This window comes from Sinocyclocheilus grahami, unplaced genomic scaffold (assembly GCF_001515645.1).
Source record: "Sinocyclocheilus grahami isolate Dianchi unplaced genomic scaffold, SAMN03320097.WGS_v1.1 scaffold39.1, whole genome shotgun sequence".
In the NCBI taxonomy this organism is placed as follows: domain Eukaryota; kingdom Metazoa; phylum Chordata; class Actinopteri; order Cypriniformes; family Cyprinidae; genus Sinocyclocheilus; species Sinocyclocheilus grahami.
This window is the reverse complement of record NW_015505218.1, coordinates 2,903,281-2,921,389: the sequence shown is the minus strand read 5'-3', so window position 1 is coordinate 2,921,389 and position 18,109 is coordinate 2,903,281. Positions and strand designations below refer to the sequence as shown.

Below are 18,109 nucleotides of genomic sequence, written 5' to 3'. Positions count from 1 at the left end.
AGCCATAATGAGCCATCTGTTCAGCATGGCAGTGCAAACCAAATGTCATCAAACTGTGCTCCTTCCCTCGCCTTCGTGGCAGGTAAACCGCACTCGTAGAGCATCACTAATGCACGGCGTCACAGTTTACATCGGAGTTGAAATCGGTTTGTATCAGTGACAGACGATGTGAAGCTGAATACTGCAGTGTGGCTACGAATAATGAACTAAAATACGTCTTCAATTAAATATTTAATGCCAGCAACAATTATAGCGTAAATTTGTATGTGAAGACACAAAATAGACATAAGGCGAAATGAAAAGACAGACAGCATTCAAATAGCAATCTGAAATACAAGGTTTGAAGAAGCAGCCTCTTGCCAAAATAAAGAGTATTTGTCCTGCATGTGACCAAAATCATTATAATCTCAGTCATCTGAATAACTCCAGAATATATGATAGGCACCTTGCTTGAACCATGCAAAATTGTGAATACATTCGGAGCATTTTGGTTTTTAAAAAGTAAATGCATAAACATCTTACAGTAACCGGTCAAAATAAAACAGGCATCGAGTGTGAAACTGTAAAAGAAAGGCACATAAAATGTATAAAAAAGAACATAACAGGATTGAGAACTTCGGTTTTGCCCACTTGGAGATGAACATGATGTATTTTGGATTCCATATATTCAGGGATTGTGGAGAAATGAACAAGTGTCTCTAAAGGGGTTATTCTTCAGAGGACGGGGTTGTGTGTGACGGTGTCGACTGGGTAACACTGTCCATCTCTGCAGGATCAGAGCTCTCAGTCGATGGACTCTTCTCATGGGCGGCACCTTCTTCCTCTGCCTGGCTTTTATCGGCTTCTGTATTAGCACTCTCGTCAAAGCCGGGCCCTTCGGCCTGCGGACCATCGCCGTCGTAGATGATGTCCTCTGGGTTGGGCGCAGGAGGACAGAACTCTTCATCAGGGAGGATATGACGAAACACGGATTCAGCCTGGAAACAAACAGAAACCATCATAGTTTGCCTAAACCTACAAGAAACATAATTCAGCCTATAAGCAATATCTGATCCAATGAACGCAAGTGTCTGCCTCCCTTTGCTGGACTCACCAGTTTAATGGAGCAGTCGCTGCCCAGGCTGCCATCGGGACCGGTGCACACGTGAACGTTGCTCGGCAGGCTGTAGCTGCTGCTGTCCAGGGCTGATGTGTCCCTCATGTTGAAGTACATGACCCACAGCACTGCCGGCTTGCTTCTCTCCTCTGCACCTGCATGTGATGTTTAAACAGTCATTCCTTCTCAATGTCTTGACATAAGAAGGCCTTGCATTTCAGATGTCTTACTCTTGACAATTCTGAAAAATATATTAAGCCAAATCTGGGCTAAAACGGTAATACCGTTAAAGCTCATTACAATTAAAAAAAGCTGTTTTCTATTTGAATATGTTTTCAAATGTAATTTATTCCTGTGATCAAAGCTGAGTTTTCAGCAGCATTACTCCACCCTTCAGTGTCACATGATCCTTCAGAAATCTTTCTAATATGCTAATTCAAGAAACATTTATCATTATCAATGTTGAAACCGCTTTTGCTGCCTCATATTATTGTGTAAACTGTGAAACACTAGCATTTTTATAAAAAAAAAAAACATAAATGATGATTGAGCACCAATAATAACTGATAATAATGATTCACCAGCATATTAGAATCATTTCTGAAGGATCATGTGACACTAAAGGCTGGAGTAATGATGCTGAAAATTCATCTTTGAATCACAGGAATAAACTACATTTTAAAAATATAAAATAAAATAAAAAAAAAAAGTTTTTTTTTTGAATTATAATAATATTTCAATATAATCGTTTTTTTTACACAGTATTTTTGATCAAATAAATGCAGCCTTGGCGAGCAGAAAAGCCTTGTTTTAAAAACAAAAACACTAGAGTATAATATATTATTTATGAACAAAAGAATTGTTTTCATTTTTAAAACAAACTAATTTTTTTTTTATAAAATAAAATAAAATAATCAGGGCTGTGGAAAGTCTTCGAAGGTGTGCACAGAAACATTACAACCTAAATTGTTGGTGTTGGATATTTTTTAATATGAAAGCCAGAGAGAATTTCAGCACCAAGGACAGCAGTAAGCATGAGTTTTTCATGAGAACACCACAGACTGACTTTTTGACTTGCGGCATTACAGTCTTGACAACTTTGCAGATTATTCCGGGTAAGAAACACCCACTTAAAAAAGGAAGAGATCAACAGACCAACATGTAAAGCAACAAATCACACTTTCTTTAGACTGCAGAATGCCATAAAAAGAGGGTTCTCTCACAAGGCTGTTTGTCCACAAAAGTGGAAGTAGTATAGAAACTCCACTCTTCTTCTAAGCATTATTTTAAAACTTTAGGTTAGGGAACACTATTCACTATTAACTAGTTGCTTATTAGCATGTATATTACTAGCATACTGGCTGTTCATTAGTATTTATAAAGCACATATTAATATCTTATTCTGCATGACCATATTCCAGATCCCTTAATATACCTAAACATAACTACTACAACAACTACTTGATTTACTATCAATATACAGCAAATTAGGAGTTAACTGAGGGGAAACTTTTAGTTAATAGTGAATATGTTCTTACCAACACCACTTATGGCAGTTTCAAAAGATCTCTGTTGATTTATCATGATAGGAGTCACTGCTATTTTGTTAGCGGCTGCATGACGTAGGTCACCTAATCTCTTTCTCTCCTTTGATGACATCTTAGGCGAGACGGCTTTATAGGACAACAGAAGAGAAGAGTCTCAAGAGTGTGTGTGCGTGTGTGTGTCACTGGTTCGTTTAAAGCGTAAAGCTGTCAGTCTGTATCATTACCCTTTAAATACATGAGCCTCTGCCGCAAAAAAGGTGGGAAAAGAAAGGCTAGAAAAAGCGAGAGGGAGAAGGTGTCAGTCTGAAATGTCAGAACGGTCATTACCCAAATGTCACACAATTATGACGCGTGTTCCTTTTCCTGCCCGGAGTGGCCTGGTGATTTGCTTAATTTGGAGAGGGGGAGAGGTGTGGCGGCATCAATGTTTAACGCCGCTTCAAATATACCACCCATCCTTCCCTCTGAATGCTGCCGGGTCAAGCCTTTAACTGAACACACACAGCCAAAGAGTCATGAACATACATGACCAGGTAATATATGGACACAGAGAAACAGTTTTATACTGTATACTGTATATGTATTGATATATAAAGTTATTTATAATATACTGATGTCGGTTTTATTATTTTATTAGTATATTCATAATTATACATGTTATAAAATCATAATAAAAATAAAACACATACACCACCATTCAAAGGTTGAGGATCAGTAAGATTTTTTAAAGAAAATAATACTTTCATTCATCAAAGGCACATTAAAATGAACAAAAGTGACAGTAAAGACACTTACGTCACAAAAAATTGTATTACAAAAATGCTGTTCCCTTGAACTTCCATTCATCAAAGAATCCTGGAAAAAAACAATGTATCTCTGTTTCCACAAAAATGTTAAGCATCACAACTATTTTCAACATTTATAAAATGAAGAAATATTTCTTGAGCAGAAAAACATCATATTAAAATGATTTCTGAAGGATTGTAATATTTCACAACATTACTGTTTTGATTGCATTTTTGATCAAATAAATGCTGCCTTGGTGAGCGGAAGAGACTTCTTTAAAAAAAAATCTTGCAGACCCCAAATATTTGAATGGCAGTGTACACATGAATAATATAAAACATTATATATGACTTTGTTTATTTTTCTTTTTTTTTTTAATTCAAAGACTAACTTTTGTATAAAATGAACTACTTTGTATAAATGTATGTTTATGTTTCATTTTATACCTTAAGATAACAGGTATATTGAAGTGTGTAAGTATGCATGTGTTTGGGTTTGGTCACACACACACACACACACGCACGCTCCCAGATGTGACAAATGTCAGATTAGCATACAGCAGCACTCCTGATGGTGGCCAACACATGCCTGCAGCTGCAAACCTCCCAAACCACAACCACCCTCTAACACACACTGGCACACTGCCTCCGCGAGCGCGCACACACACACACACACACACACACACAAACACACACATCTGAATGAGGACATTACACAGCCTTCTATTGTTTTATATACAGACAGTTATACTTTTTATAAAATAATCCCAACCCACACCCTAACCTTACCCCTCACAGAAAACTTTCTGCATTTTTACAATTAAAGGGGTCATATGATGCAATTTCAAGTTTTCCTTTCTCTTTGGAGTGTTACAAGCTGTTCGTGAATAGATAAGAGCCCTAAAGTTGCAAAGACTAAAGTCTCAAAACCAAAGAGATATTCTTTATCAAAGTTAAGACTCGTCCACGCCCCCCTAAAACGGCTCGTTCTAACACGCCCCCACATGTCTACATCACGATGTGGGAAGATTTGCATTACGCCGCCCAAATGTTCACGCAAAGAAAGAAGGCATGGCTTCATTGTTGCTGCTACTGCCGCCTCCATGTTGTGAAGACGCTGTGTGTTACGTTGCGAAAATACTTTGTTTGGCCAAAAAGAGGACACAACAAGAAACCAGTGGTTAAGTTGTATTTACAACACTGTTCCAGGACAGTTCAACCCAAATATTCAGATGTGTGCAGCACAATTTATGGAGGACTCTTTCCTGATCCTGGGAGAGTAGACCACAAACGCGAGTTTTGGGCAGTGTAGAGTAGGGCTTGTAGTTTGTCATTTCTCCGATCACAAATGCAGACATGGTTTTATGTTTACGCGGCGCGATGCAACGCAACGCATAAAAGGACAGTATAAGTCATTATAATCAGTAATTATGTCCCCACTGGATGCAACAAATGCCTCGTTTATGATGGGTTTTAATGTTTTTGTCTCGTCGCTCCGGGACACGGCATCACAGTATGGTAAGGGGCGTAACATTTCCGTCACACGCTTGAGGAATTCGGCCAATCACAACACACTGGATAGCTGGCCAATCAGAGCACACTTCGCTTTTCAGACTGACGATCTTTGTAAAAATCGACACGTTTCAGAAAGGCGGGGCATAGAGGAGAAACAATAATGTACAGTATGTCGAAAATAATGTTTTTTTTAACCTTAAACCGCATAAACATTTCATTACACCAAATACACAAAATAATGTTCTTTTTAGCAACATCATATGACAAGAAGTTTTTACAAATGAGGACATCCCCAAAGGAAGGTTTTTGGAGATCAAATTTATCCCTAAAATAAGTAAATAAATAGGTATACACACATGCGCACACACACACGCACACACACACACACTGAACCAACAATGGTCTCTACAACCTTTTTAAAAAGACCATCTACATACAACATCTTATATTATGAAAATATTTTACATTAAGTAAAATGCAAGTGTTTGCATTTTTTGTGTGTGCAAATTTTAAGTGCTTTTTAGCACTTTACAATGCAGTTGCTTAGGTGTTTCGAGAGGTATTTATCACATTGCCTTGTGGTTGTGAAAAGTATGCCGTCACTAAGGTGCTCAGAGTGGTGCAGTGTGCAAAATGAATCTCTTCCCATCCTGAGTGTATAGCAAAACGCGATTGGTCATGCTACGATTAGGCAGCGCAATGGGGTTGTTATCTGATTGGCTTTGAGTATACGGTGGGTGGAGTCCACCTATTTGTGGATTTGTGTCTTGAAATGTTTTGAAACATTGAAACATTTTGTATACATTATAAACTTCAAATTTAAAAAAATTTACTTTCTATAGATACAACAAATAACTATTTTATAAATTAGTTTTATACTTTTATAACATCATTTTTAATTTGATTGTCATTCACAATGCTTCATGGGATTGTAGTTCTTCCCTTCATTAAAGCTGTAAAGTACACAGTGCTGTACCTTTGTCTGTTTATCTGATTTTCATTTACTTTTTGCTTCAAACCAAAGTTTGTTAATGGTGTGACTGTTCTCGTAGTTGATTGGTTGGTTTGTTTCATGGCTCATAGCACTTTTAAAATCCCAATGAGAAAATGAATGGGTAAAAAACTTTACTAATCAGCACAGCTGAAAAAGTGGGTTGGGACTAATTCACTCTATGGCCACTAAGGTGTTCAGAGACATTTTAAGTGCAGTCGCTAAAATATTTTAGTCTGCTGCTAAGGTGTTCTGAGGTTTTTTGTTGTGTTTTTTTTTTTGGCAGACTGCGGTAGCTAAGGCATCAGAGGCTTATGCTGTTGGTCACTAAGGGGTTTTGAGATGTGTTCTGAGTGTTATGGGTTGTTCAAGTCACTAACCCTGAATATAAGATGTAATAGCAAAGCAATCTGTTTCCTTTAATCTAGTCTACATGCGGTCATATGTAAGCCTTGATCTTTGTGAAGGGTTTAAAATCCCTTAGGAAATCTGCACTAGTCGTTGTTTATTTGTTCCATTTGGCTCCATCCTGATCCAAACGGACACACTCTCTCTCTCTCTCTCTCTCTCACACACATACACACACACACACACACACACACACACACACACAGCACTTTGACCATGGGAATGAATGAAGATCTACCCAGGTGACTTTGTCTCTCTGACCTGTTCTGGCCCACTGCTCTTCTTATCTAGCGATTCATCCTCAAGACCTCTGCCAGTATTTGTTCTGACATTTTAATTAAAATAGTACTAGCTCATTCCTGTGATAAAAAGGCTGTGTTTTGCCCAGCGGGGCCCCATGTCCCGCACCCTCCACTGTGCCGGCCACGCACCTGAGCACACAAGCTCACACACACAAAGAAACAATTATAACATTTCTATTTTCTTGAACCACAGAAGTAGGTAAATTCACAACAAGAATCAATAGAAAAAGGTAATGCTTCAAAGGAGAGTATGTGCATGATGGAGGAGTGATAAAGGTGTGTTGAGATGCAGGCTGATAGAGGGAGATTGAGTTCGTTGGATGGAGTGAAGAGAGTTGAGGATGCCTTGGCCTAGATGACCTTGATCTTACTGCAATCAAACAAGACAGTCATCCCACCATCACACTCATCTGGAGTCAAGACACTGTTATTTCACAACTTATGATAAATTGGTACATTTTAGGAATTGTCAACTATGACATGAAGCTGTTGGTAAGGATCAGTATCAGGAAATGAAATCAAGTCAAGCTTCAAACTACTCACAATTTACAGTAGCTAAACTAGTCAAAATTAAATTATTATATAGCTAAGTACGATTATCACATAACAAAGACTGCAGTTTAATTAAATAAATATATGCACTGCGTGTTTCAGAGTGAAGCATGGACCGCTAACACGTTCTTTTACACGCTAACAGCTCATGATCCAATGTTTTCAGTGTCTCAGAGCAGTAAATGCTGCTCCTCACAAACTCATCTCTGCATGTAACTTCAATAATTATCTTTCCTAAATACTCATTTTTTATTTTAGATGGAAATGTTACAAAAGCACTATTTCTTAATTTGTTTAATATTTGTAATAATAATAATAATAATATATATATATATATATATATATATATATGTGTGACGCGCATATATGTATATATATATATATTAGTCATTTAGCAGACGCTTATATCCAAAGCGACTTACAAATGAGGACAATGGAAGCAATCAAAATCAACAAAAGAGCAATGAAATGCAAGTGTTATAACAAGCCTCAGTTAGCTTAACGCAGTACAGCAAGGTTTTTTTAAAAATTATATAATAAATAAAAAGAAAACAGATAGAATAGAAAAAGATTAGAAAAGCTAGCGTTAGTGGCCTTTTTTTGCTTTTGTTAATTGTATAATATATAAAAAGAAACATAGAATACAAAAAGATTAAAAAAAGCTAGTTTAAAAAAAAAGAAAGAAAACAAGCAGTAAACGAATAGAGTGCAAGTCTAAAAGGGACAAGTCTAAGAGGGCACATAAGCCTGAAGTAATGAATTTAGGTTTAGGGGTGCAAAGGCAGTGGTGGTTTTGTAGGCAAACATTAATGCCTTGAATGTTGTGAGCAGCTATTGGTAGCAAGTGCAAATTGATAAATAGAGGTGTGACGTGCATTTTTTTTTTGGCTCATTAAAAATTAATCTTGTTGCCGCATTCTGGATTAATTGTAAAGGTTTGATAGAACTGGCTGGAAGACCTGCTAAGAGAGCATTGCAAAAAGGGCCTGATCTTCTTGATGTTGAAAAAAGCAAATCTGCAGGACCGGGCAGTTTTAGCAATGTGGTCTGAGAAAGTTTCTGGCTGTTTTTGAATAAGTTATGGTTGATGTGCCTAACTGGATGGTGAAACTGTGATGAAACAATGGGTTTGATGAAACCACAAGCAGTTCTGTTTTGGCAAGGTTGAGTTGAAGGTGATGGTCCTTCATCCAGCAAGAAATGTCTGTTAGACAAGCTGAGATGCGAGCAGCTATCGTCGGATCATCAGGATGGAATGAGCGGTAGAGTTGAGTGTCATCAGCATAGCAGTGGTATGAAAAGCCATGTTTCTGAATGACAGAACCTAGTGATGCCATGTAGACAGAGAAGAGAAGTGGTCCAAGAACTGAGCCCTGAGGCACCCCAGTAGTTAGATGTTGTGACTTGGACACCTCACCTCTCCAAGATACCCTGAAGGACCTATCTGAGAGGTAAGACTAAAACCACTGGAGTGCGGTTCCTGAGATGCCCTTTGCCAATAGGGTTGACAGGAGGATCTGGTGGCTAACCGTGTCAAAAGCAGCGGACAGATCCAGCAAGATAAGTATTGAAGATTTGGTATCTGCGCTTCTAATATATATACACACACACACATATATATATATATATATATATATATATATATATATATATATATTAGGGCTGTCAGTTTAACGCGTTAATTAGTTTAAATAACACAATTTAAAAAATAACACAATTAAAATATTTTAATGCAGTTAATGCACTGGCCCCGCCCCCAGACCTGTACGTCTTACAATTACATCTTACATTTCATATACTTGACTGTTGACAAAAAAAAAAAAAAAAGGTCCTAAAATTCAAGATATTGGGGCAAAAAAAATGCCCCTGTATGAGTTTTTGTCTCATATTTATATCACATGATAAACGATATCACATGAGTAGCGAGAGAAATATCACACGAGTGCTGTTTATGTCTGAATAGCACGAGTGCAAAAGTGATTTCATACAGCAGTTCAGTAAATATTGTATTATATTTTAAACACAATATTGTGTGTTTTTGCGCCATTTTGCCAAAGAAAATATTACCTATAAAGCCACTGCAGAACTGTTGTGCGTCTGTGAGCAACATAGCGGTGTTTAGTTTCTGAATCAATCTGCATTTTGAATGAATCATATGAACCAATGATTCAAAGGCCCATTCATAGAGAGAGCCCTTTTCTTCATTCCTGAATGAATCAGCCATTTTAACGAATCAAATTAATAGAATGAATGAATGACTCAAAGACATTTACCACCACCTGCTGGCAGTTTTAGTTTCTTCTAGTGTCATTTAGTTAATTCATTCATAAATAAAAAAATTATAGGGATAATTCACATAAAATAGGAATAATAATATATTTTGTCATCATTTACTCACCCTCATGTAATTTCAAACCTGAACTTTCTTTTGCGCAACATACTGTAAAAGAAGGTATTTTGAAGACTGTTGGCATCAAAGCTGTTTTGGTTACCAGTGACTTTTATTGCATAAACAAAAAATTATCTTCTTTTATGTTCTATAGTTTATGTTAGGCCGTTGTAGCCTAAACATTTGTGTAATAAATTTTGTGTTTAATCAAATAAAATATTGCTTTTTAAAGCTATTATTTGTAATGTCTACTTTTGTGGGTATTTTCAAAGCCAAATTTATTTTGCGATTAATTAGATTAATCACCGCACCGTGTAATTAATTAGATAAAAATGTTTATTTGGCTGACAGCCCTAATATAGTATATATATCACAATAACAATTTTTATGAAAACACTTTTTCGCTTCAATGCTTGCCTTTTCTCAGATGCATCTAATTAGAACTAATTTGATTATTTAATCAGCATATAATGTAATTTTATTATTAATTGTAATTATTATTATTATTAGTTTTTGTGTTTAATGTTAACATTTATTAAAATATATAAATATTTACAAAACATTACCAATTTAACATGACATATGAGGGCTGCTGGGAACACTATTAAAAATAAAAAATGTTTTTTTTTCAATTTATTGAAATTAAATGTCTGAATAAACCATCTAAAATGATTAGTACTTCTTAACACCACTTCAATAACAGGAGTGAGAGGACATTCTAGAAAAAGCATGATTATTGGCATAGCTCACTCAGCTGTAAAGATGTGAGCTTTATTTTACAGTGGTTTGTCAGGCTACACCACTGCATATCTGAAAAAAAAGTCTTGTTACTTGAAAACCTCAGTGTTGTTTTAGTATAACTGAGATACTATTGTTTTTTATTAATACTTTTAAATCTGATTTTATATTTTATATATATATATATAAATCTTTGAAATCCAAACTCACTATATGAATTCACCCTTATGATCTGAAGGTAATGTGAGGTCATATGTGACAGGTCGTGCTCAGATTCACTCTGCAGGAGCCAAGCAGACCCTGACAGAGCATAATGGGAATCAATGGGAGCAGCACCTGGCCCCTGCCTGCCACACCACCATCAATATCAATCACTGTTATCGCCAATAACGTCTCTGTGTAAGCCCTTCGCTGAATGTCACAGCAATACCAGATCTTTCTTCTTTAAAGAGAGGAAGAGAAGATCTCTCTTTGACACGAGCGGCAAGGTTAGTTAAGTACTGTTAGCAGGATGTATAGCGGATCTGGATGTGCAATCGGAGGTTGATGCACAGAAGGACTGAAGATGTTAATGGGTTTGAATGATGGGGAGTTTTAATTGGAAGTGAAGAAGCTGGGTCAGGTCTTACTTTCTGAAGGTTCCTCTCCAAGAATGGTGGAAACGTGAAACAACTCAGATACAACTGGAGCAAGATCTTCCTGGGCCGTACCATATGATGAACAGGTCAAGTGGACCAAATCTGATAAAAAAAAGATCACAACAGACCATTTAGGGCAATTGAGGGTACATATTTTTTTTCATTTTTGATTTCATATGGTTCAATTTTATACCATTTCTGAGAAAATTTTAAATCCTCTAAAATGCATAAGAATGCTTTGTGGTAAAAAGTAATAACAACACTGTAACCATTATTATTTGTTATATGTTACCTTTTTTATTCATTACTCCAGAAAAAAGCCTCCATATGATCCTGTGTACCCAAAACTTACTAAAAATAAACTTGCAATCCTGAGAAAAAAGGTTAAAAATGTTTATATCTCACAACTCTAAGTTTTCCTCTCTCAATTAAAAAAAAGTCAGAATTGTGAGAGGGGAGGGGGGGGGGGGTTCAGAATTGTTAAGTCACAATTACCTTTTTTTAAAAAAATTTAACCTTTGGTGGAAACTATCTTCCATAAAATCAAATCTCAAGCTGCTGCATATAAGCTGCACTAAGCAAGGTTTCAAAGCATGCTTACTTTACTGGCAAAAACTTATATAAATAAGTATGACAAACTTGGCCAACAATCTGACAAGAACTACAGTAAGGCTCTGACTTTCCATGAAAGTAGCCCTTAAAGTGATGCAGAGGGGCAAAGAAGAAACGGGCACCAAAACTCAAAACAACAAATCTCAATCCTCATAAAGGTCTGAGAAGCTCTACTAGTGGGATCTGTGGAAATGTCCTGGGTAATCCCAAGAGTTCACACACCACTTCCAGGCTTATCATTACTTCCCCATTGTTTCTTCCTGTGGTCTGTGGTACAACACTGTGTGCGTGAGGATCAAAGAAAACAATCCAGTGCAGGCAGCCCAGGGCGGCACACAGGCTCCGTGTCACACATATGCAGGCATCTCCAGTGGGACAGGAGGTGCAGCTTCGCTAAAGGCTCTAAAGACACACGGGACACTGCAGAGTTTTGAAAAAGATTCTCGCCACAGCCAGAGACACTCCAGGGGCTGATTTTAAAAGTCCTGGGTAGTTGAAAGTGAACACTTTTGCAGTACAGGTGGATTCATAACATACCCATTTATGGGCATATATGTTCTATATAGAGGCTTGAAGAAAAAACTATGCTTTTTTTCCCTGTTGTATTTGAGTGGACACTTTTATATTACCCTACAGTATACATGAAATGCATGGAAGAATTCTAAACTTATGAAAATGCATAATTTGAAGTAGCACAAACAAGTAGTACCAAATAAATAAATAAATAAATAAAAACAATTTTAAAAGTCTATTTCATTATTTTTTAAATCATTTTCAATAAGAATTATCATTAAATATTAATAAATTGATTATTTATATTTTTAAGTGGCACTCCAAGTCCTCCATACATAGTGAAATGAGAATCCTCCATTAGATGTTTCAGATTATCACCTGCTCTCGCTCGCTCACTCGCTCTCCTTTGCTGCGCAGATAAAAAAGCCCTATTAATTTGCTGTGAACAAGAGCAGTCTCTAGATTGCTTTTCCCACACCCAGGGGTTGACCTGAGTTTCCCATCCCTGAATTCTGTGCTTAGTTTGCATGTGGTTGTAACATTGACCTCATCTTTCAATGATTACAACATGCATACATTCAAACATGTTAATAACTGCCAAAAACAAAAAGTACCAAAAAAAAAAAAAAAAAAAAAAAAAAAAATGCTATTTAATCAGCAAAATCAACACGAAGCAACATTTATAATCCATTTTACTTCCATAACATGTTTTAAACTGAAGTGAATGTAGATGATTTAATAAGACCAAACACTGCAAAAATAGAAGTATACGAGTCCCACTTAAAAAAAAAACGAAATCAAATAATCAAGTAATCAATCAATTCAAATAAATCCATTTTAATGTATTCATTCACAAAATGTAAATAAGTTACTTCCAAAATTGACAAATAAATGCAGCTATTTACATCTACTTTTAAAATTTATGCTTAAAAGTGTGACATAAAAATGCAATATTGCACTATTATAAAGCATTACAAAAAACAGATTTTCATCATAAAACAATCCCAACTTTTGAAATAATACACTTCTCACAATACTAACTACACTTTCATATTGGATGGATTATTGTACTTACATTAATATTTAACTACATTAATAAATTCCATATACAGTTGTAAACATCTACTGTCAATTTGAAGTGTACAGATACATAGTTATTATACTATAACTTTAAACAATTTTAAAAGTCTATTTCATTATTTTTTAAATCATTTTCAATAAGAATTATCATTAAATATTAATAAATTGATTATTTATATTTTTAAGTGGCACTCCAAGTCCTCCATACATTGATATCCTTTGGTTCAAACTTAGTAATGTCAGGCGAAATGCTGTATGATGAAAGTATAAAGCAAACAAATGGGGTCTATTCGGATTTCATATAGATTTTAAAGGTGAAGTATGCATTTCTAATGTTAAAAATGCTAATACTTTATATACTTAAAACTCGCACCCAGTGTAATGAGATGAGGCCGAATCTGAGGTAAAGTTTGGGGCAGGACGACCAATAACAGATATAATTTTTGCAATTCTGTTAGGTGCTGCCAGTGGCCCAAAATCACACACTTCACCTTCAAAGTCTATAATCAATAGTCGTGGTGTTGCTTGGAGCCCTCGAGAACACATCTAACATCCCCAGCAGCGTAACTAAAAGAGTCTTGTCATAAGTGGTTAATGATAAATAAAGAGCATCTTCCCCTGTGAACGCATGTCTGTCACGGTCATCATCATCTGCTGATTGCGAGGGATGCTCTCAGGTAGAAGTGCATTACTTAAAGAGGAACGACTACGATCCATCTCCCTGTGGGACCGGGCTATAGCAAAGCAAAGCTTCCTATCATTTCCCCTGAACTCAATTCCCAGAGAGAGGAAGAGGAGTTCCGCTGATTAAGCTTTTCATTCCCCCGTGAGGACGGAGTCGGTCACTGGGGCCCGCTCCACCATCTCCACCTGATCTACCCCTTCACAATGATTGATAGCAAAATAGGGCCGGTGTAACAAACAGAATAACTTTCATAAATAACAATGGAGTTAATGATGGAGTCATCGCTGTGGTGGGCGGTGAACTGAGTGTTTTGAAGGACAGTTTTGACATTTTCGGGTGTATTCTGAGACTATCAATGTTCATCACTCACATCATTTTTGGAAGATCACTAATAGTTTAAAATCTGCATTTTGTAAGAAGCATTTAAATGCACAGCACTGCTGGTCAAAAGTGTGTAAAAAAGTCCCTTATGCTCACCAAGACTACATTTACTTGATCAAAATACAGTAAGAACAGTAATATTGCTACAATTTAAAATAACTGTTTACTCCAGTCTTCAGTGTCACATGATCCTTCAGAAATCATTCTAATATGATGATTTGCTCAAGAAACTTGAAATTAACGTTCAAACCGTTTTTGCTGCTTAATAATTTTGTATAAACCATAGTACTTTTTTTTTCTCAGCATTCTTTGAACAGAAAAAAAGAACAGCATTTATTTGAAATAGAAATCTTTTGTATCATTATATGAATCATTGTAATGCACCCCTGCCGAATAAAAGTATTTTTTTTTTTTAAATATAAAAAAAAGTATTCTTATTTACCCAAACTTTAAAATGGTAGTGTATCATAGTTTTTTATTATTGATAGTAATAAGAAATCAAGCAAATCAGCAGCATATCAGAATGATTTCTGAAGGATCATGTGACACTGAAGACTGGAGTAATGCTGCTGAAAATTCAGATTTGATCACAGGAATAAATTACATTTTAAAATATATTCAAATAGAAAACAGTTTTTACAGTTTAACATTATAAATAGTAATAATATCTTACAATATTTTGTGTTTTTACCCTATTTTTGATCAAATAAATGCAGCTTATAAAACGGATAGTTCCGGTCCTTGATTCTGATTGGCTGAGCCGTGTTCGAAGCTGTTGTAAATTACACTACAAACATACACCTTTGTTTACTTCTGTGTGCTGCTCGGCACCCACTTTGTTGGAACCACAACTGTTTCGGAGGAACTACATTGTTTGGTGGAAGAATACTGTTTTTATTTAAATCATTACACTTTATTCGCACTCTTTTATTCTGTGAAACCTTACTACGTATATGGAATAACTGTTTTATAAAAGCAATAAGCCCTGTGAAGCCGTGGTTTACAGTGAATTTAAACCCCTTAGCTGTTATAAATTCACTGTAAACCACGGCTTCTTGGGGCTTATTGCTTTATTTGGTGAGCAAAAATACACATATTTTGGCCCTGTAGACTTTAACTTAATACAAAAACGGTACACTATCCATTAATAGGTTGTTGGTACATTTTGGAACTGGCAAAAGGAAGAATTGCAAATTGTTTGGAAATCATTGTTACGCTTGACAAAGCGTGGCGCAACATGCATTTACCATATGATTATGGTAATTGTATAACTGATGTGTGATCATGGCATGTATGTATTGTGGTGGATGTGTAACTCACAGGTGCCAGGCATGCAGGTCATGGAGGAGGAACAAAGCTCCACCATCCTCACAGCTGGTGCAGAAGATTCCAGAGGAGGAATCGTCACCAATGAGATCTGCCATTAAAACAGGAAACATACTATCTTATAGTTTACATAAAACATATGACTGACATGCCGATTCTCCCTGGCACTACGAACATAGTGCAGAATCACAAACATATTTTATTTTGCCCATGATGTAAGTTTGTCGAGTAAATACTGGCATAGATGATAATGCAAACAAGGCAGAGCTAAACCGAGAGCTAGACTGTGTAACAGGATCTATATAATCCGGTTATGTTTTCATACAGTCCTTGGGTTAAACTATGCTAAAACTGCTTTTTAAACAAGTCCAAGTGCGATAACTATGCCAACGAACTATGCCAGCGAAGAGAAAGCGTTGACCGAATGCTCGTTTGGCGACTGTCATTCCAAAGGACGAACGGCTAATTAAAACTAGCCTGAATATTTAATTACGTTTTGTCACACACAGTCATGTAATATTCCATTTCCACACTGTGTCAAGACACTGATATTAATTTCTGTTCGCTGAGGCTAATGAGCATAAATTACACCCACTTTTCCTTCCTCTCCTGATCTGCTTTGAATATTCAAGCATGAATACCTGATGGAGAGCAAATTGGGCTGCGATTCAGAAGGTATGCTGACCACTCCACTTCTTTTCCTGGACTCTGGTGGACAGCACTCAAATTAGCCTAAGAGGATGCTTGCGTGTCACCATCCACTCTCGCATCAGAAAGATTTATTTATCCAATTCTAAACCAGTAACAGCAAACAGAATTACTGTCCTTTCATTGAACTGGTTATTTTTTCCTCTCATAATTCACTTTAGAATGCTACGCTTGAGAACGGGACGTCAAAACTATTGTAACGATCCCACAAATCGGCTCTGATGTTTTGTTGCATCTATGCCTGCTGGATCTTGGACGTGTCCCAAGAATCCATCCAAATGTGATATGCAGCATAAAAAAGATGTAATGCAATACAAGTTGAAAAGCAAAAGTGCAAGGCGGGCAAGAAACGTGCTTCACAAACACACGCACAGCAGAGATGGGTCAATGCCCTTTAAACGTGCATGTGAATATTCAAAAAAAGGAAAGAAAGAAACACAAAAGAAAAAGGAACGAACAACAGAACAAATAAGAACTAAGAGAAAAACAAACAGAAGAACAAATAAAAGCACGAAAGAATGAACAAACAAAAGAATAAACGAAAGAAACGAAAACCATAATACGAAATTAATTTATAATTTTCATAATTTGAAAACCAAATTAAAGAACATCAAATAGAACAAGCAGAAAAACTAATAAAAGTATGAACAACCACAAGAATTAGCAAACAAAAGAACATACAAAATTAAATAAAAGAACAAATGAAAGTACAAACAATTGAATTGAAAATAAAAATAAATGAAAAAAAGCTTTATATACCTGCTGATCAGATTCTGAAGGTAGTACAGATCTGTCTGTGATGAGCACTGCTCGAGATATCTGCCTGTGAAGATGGAGAAAGAGAATTAGAATAAAAAAAATAAAAAACTTTAAAAAAAGACTAGGAAAAGAAGAGAACATATATTACGAAGGAGATTATCAGAAAAGAGAAAATTCAAACTGACCCTAAATCACATTTTGCCTTTTCAATTTACAGTAATTGCAATGAATAGTTTGCCCCCCAAAAATGAAAATTTTGACTTTCTTGTTTTTGGAAACAACAAAAGAGGTTTCAAAAAATGTTGTTGCTGCTCTTTTAATACAGTGAAATCATAGACTGACCAGTGGATGTTGAGCTTTAATAACAAATATTTATCGGAAGCGTGTATGCTGGGATTTCATAAATTTCATGGGAAAAAAGGTAACGTAACTAGTAATATAACTAATTACTTTTGAAATAAAGTAATCAGAACAGTAACGTGATTACGTTTTAAAAGGAGTAATCAGTAATTTGATTACATTTGCAGAGTAATTTGCCCAACACTGGTCGTCACACAAGGACAACTAAGAATATATATGATATTAGGGCTGGGCGATATAGCTAAAAAAATTTATCAACGATATAATGTTTCATATCGTTCGGTATCGATAATTATTGACATTTTTTTAACCTTTTTTAAAACAAAGAGGAATAGAAAAGTTTTTTAAATTTAACCACTGTATTTTTAAATTAACCCAATTTACTGAGACAAACAACAAATATTTTTTGTTTTAACAGTCAAACACAAAATAAAATTAAAAAAATATCTAATTTCTAATGTTTTATATGCAGATTAAATAGGTATTAAGGAAACTTTTGTCTTGTCTCCCGAGGCCACAAGAGGGCGCAATAAGCAAAATAATGCTGCGCATTAAATTGTCAACGCAAGGAAATAGAGTGCAGCAGTCATATTTGTCCGTCTAAAAAATGCGCTGAATTTGCGTTCAGTGTGAATGGCTTATGCTTATCATGCTCCACTGATGACGTTCTGACGCACACCTAACATTTGATTGTACTATTTTTGTATTCAAATGCAAATGTTTA

General features: G+C 35.9%; 1 protein-coding gene across 1 annotated transcript in view; it reads right to left on the bottom strand.

Annotated features, from left to right (window-relative positions):
- Positions 1-218: 218 nt before the first annotated feature.
- Positions 219-18,109, bottom strand: part of chm (CHM Rab escort protein) — a 54,465-nt gene continuing 36,574 nt past the window's right edge. Inside the window, exons 10-14 of the mRNA XM_016267685.1 lie at positions 17,026-17,146; positions 15,553-15,649; positions 10,953-11,063; positions 1,094-1,251; positions 219-977 (exon numbers count right to left, since the gene is read on the bottom strand). Coding sequence (XP_016123171.1) covers positions 708-977; positions 1,094-1,251; positions 10,953-11,063; positions 15,553-15,649; positions 17,026-17,146 — 757 coding nt within the window. The 3' untranslated portion in view covers positions 219-707. The remainder of the gene's footprint in view (positions 978-1,093; positions 1,252-10,952; positions 11,064-15,552; positions 15,650-17,025; positions 17,147-18,109) is intronic.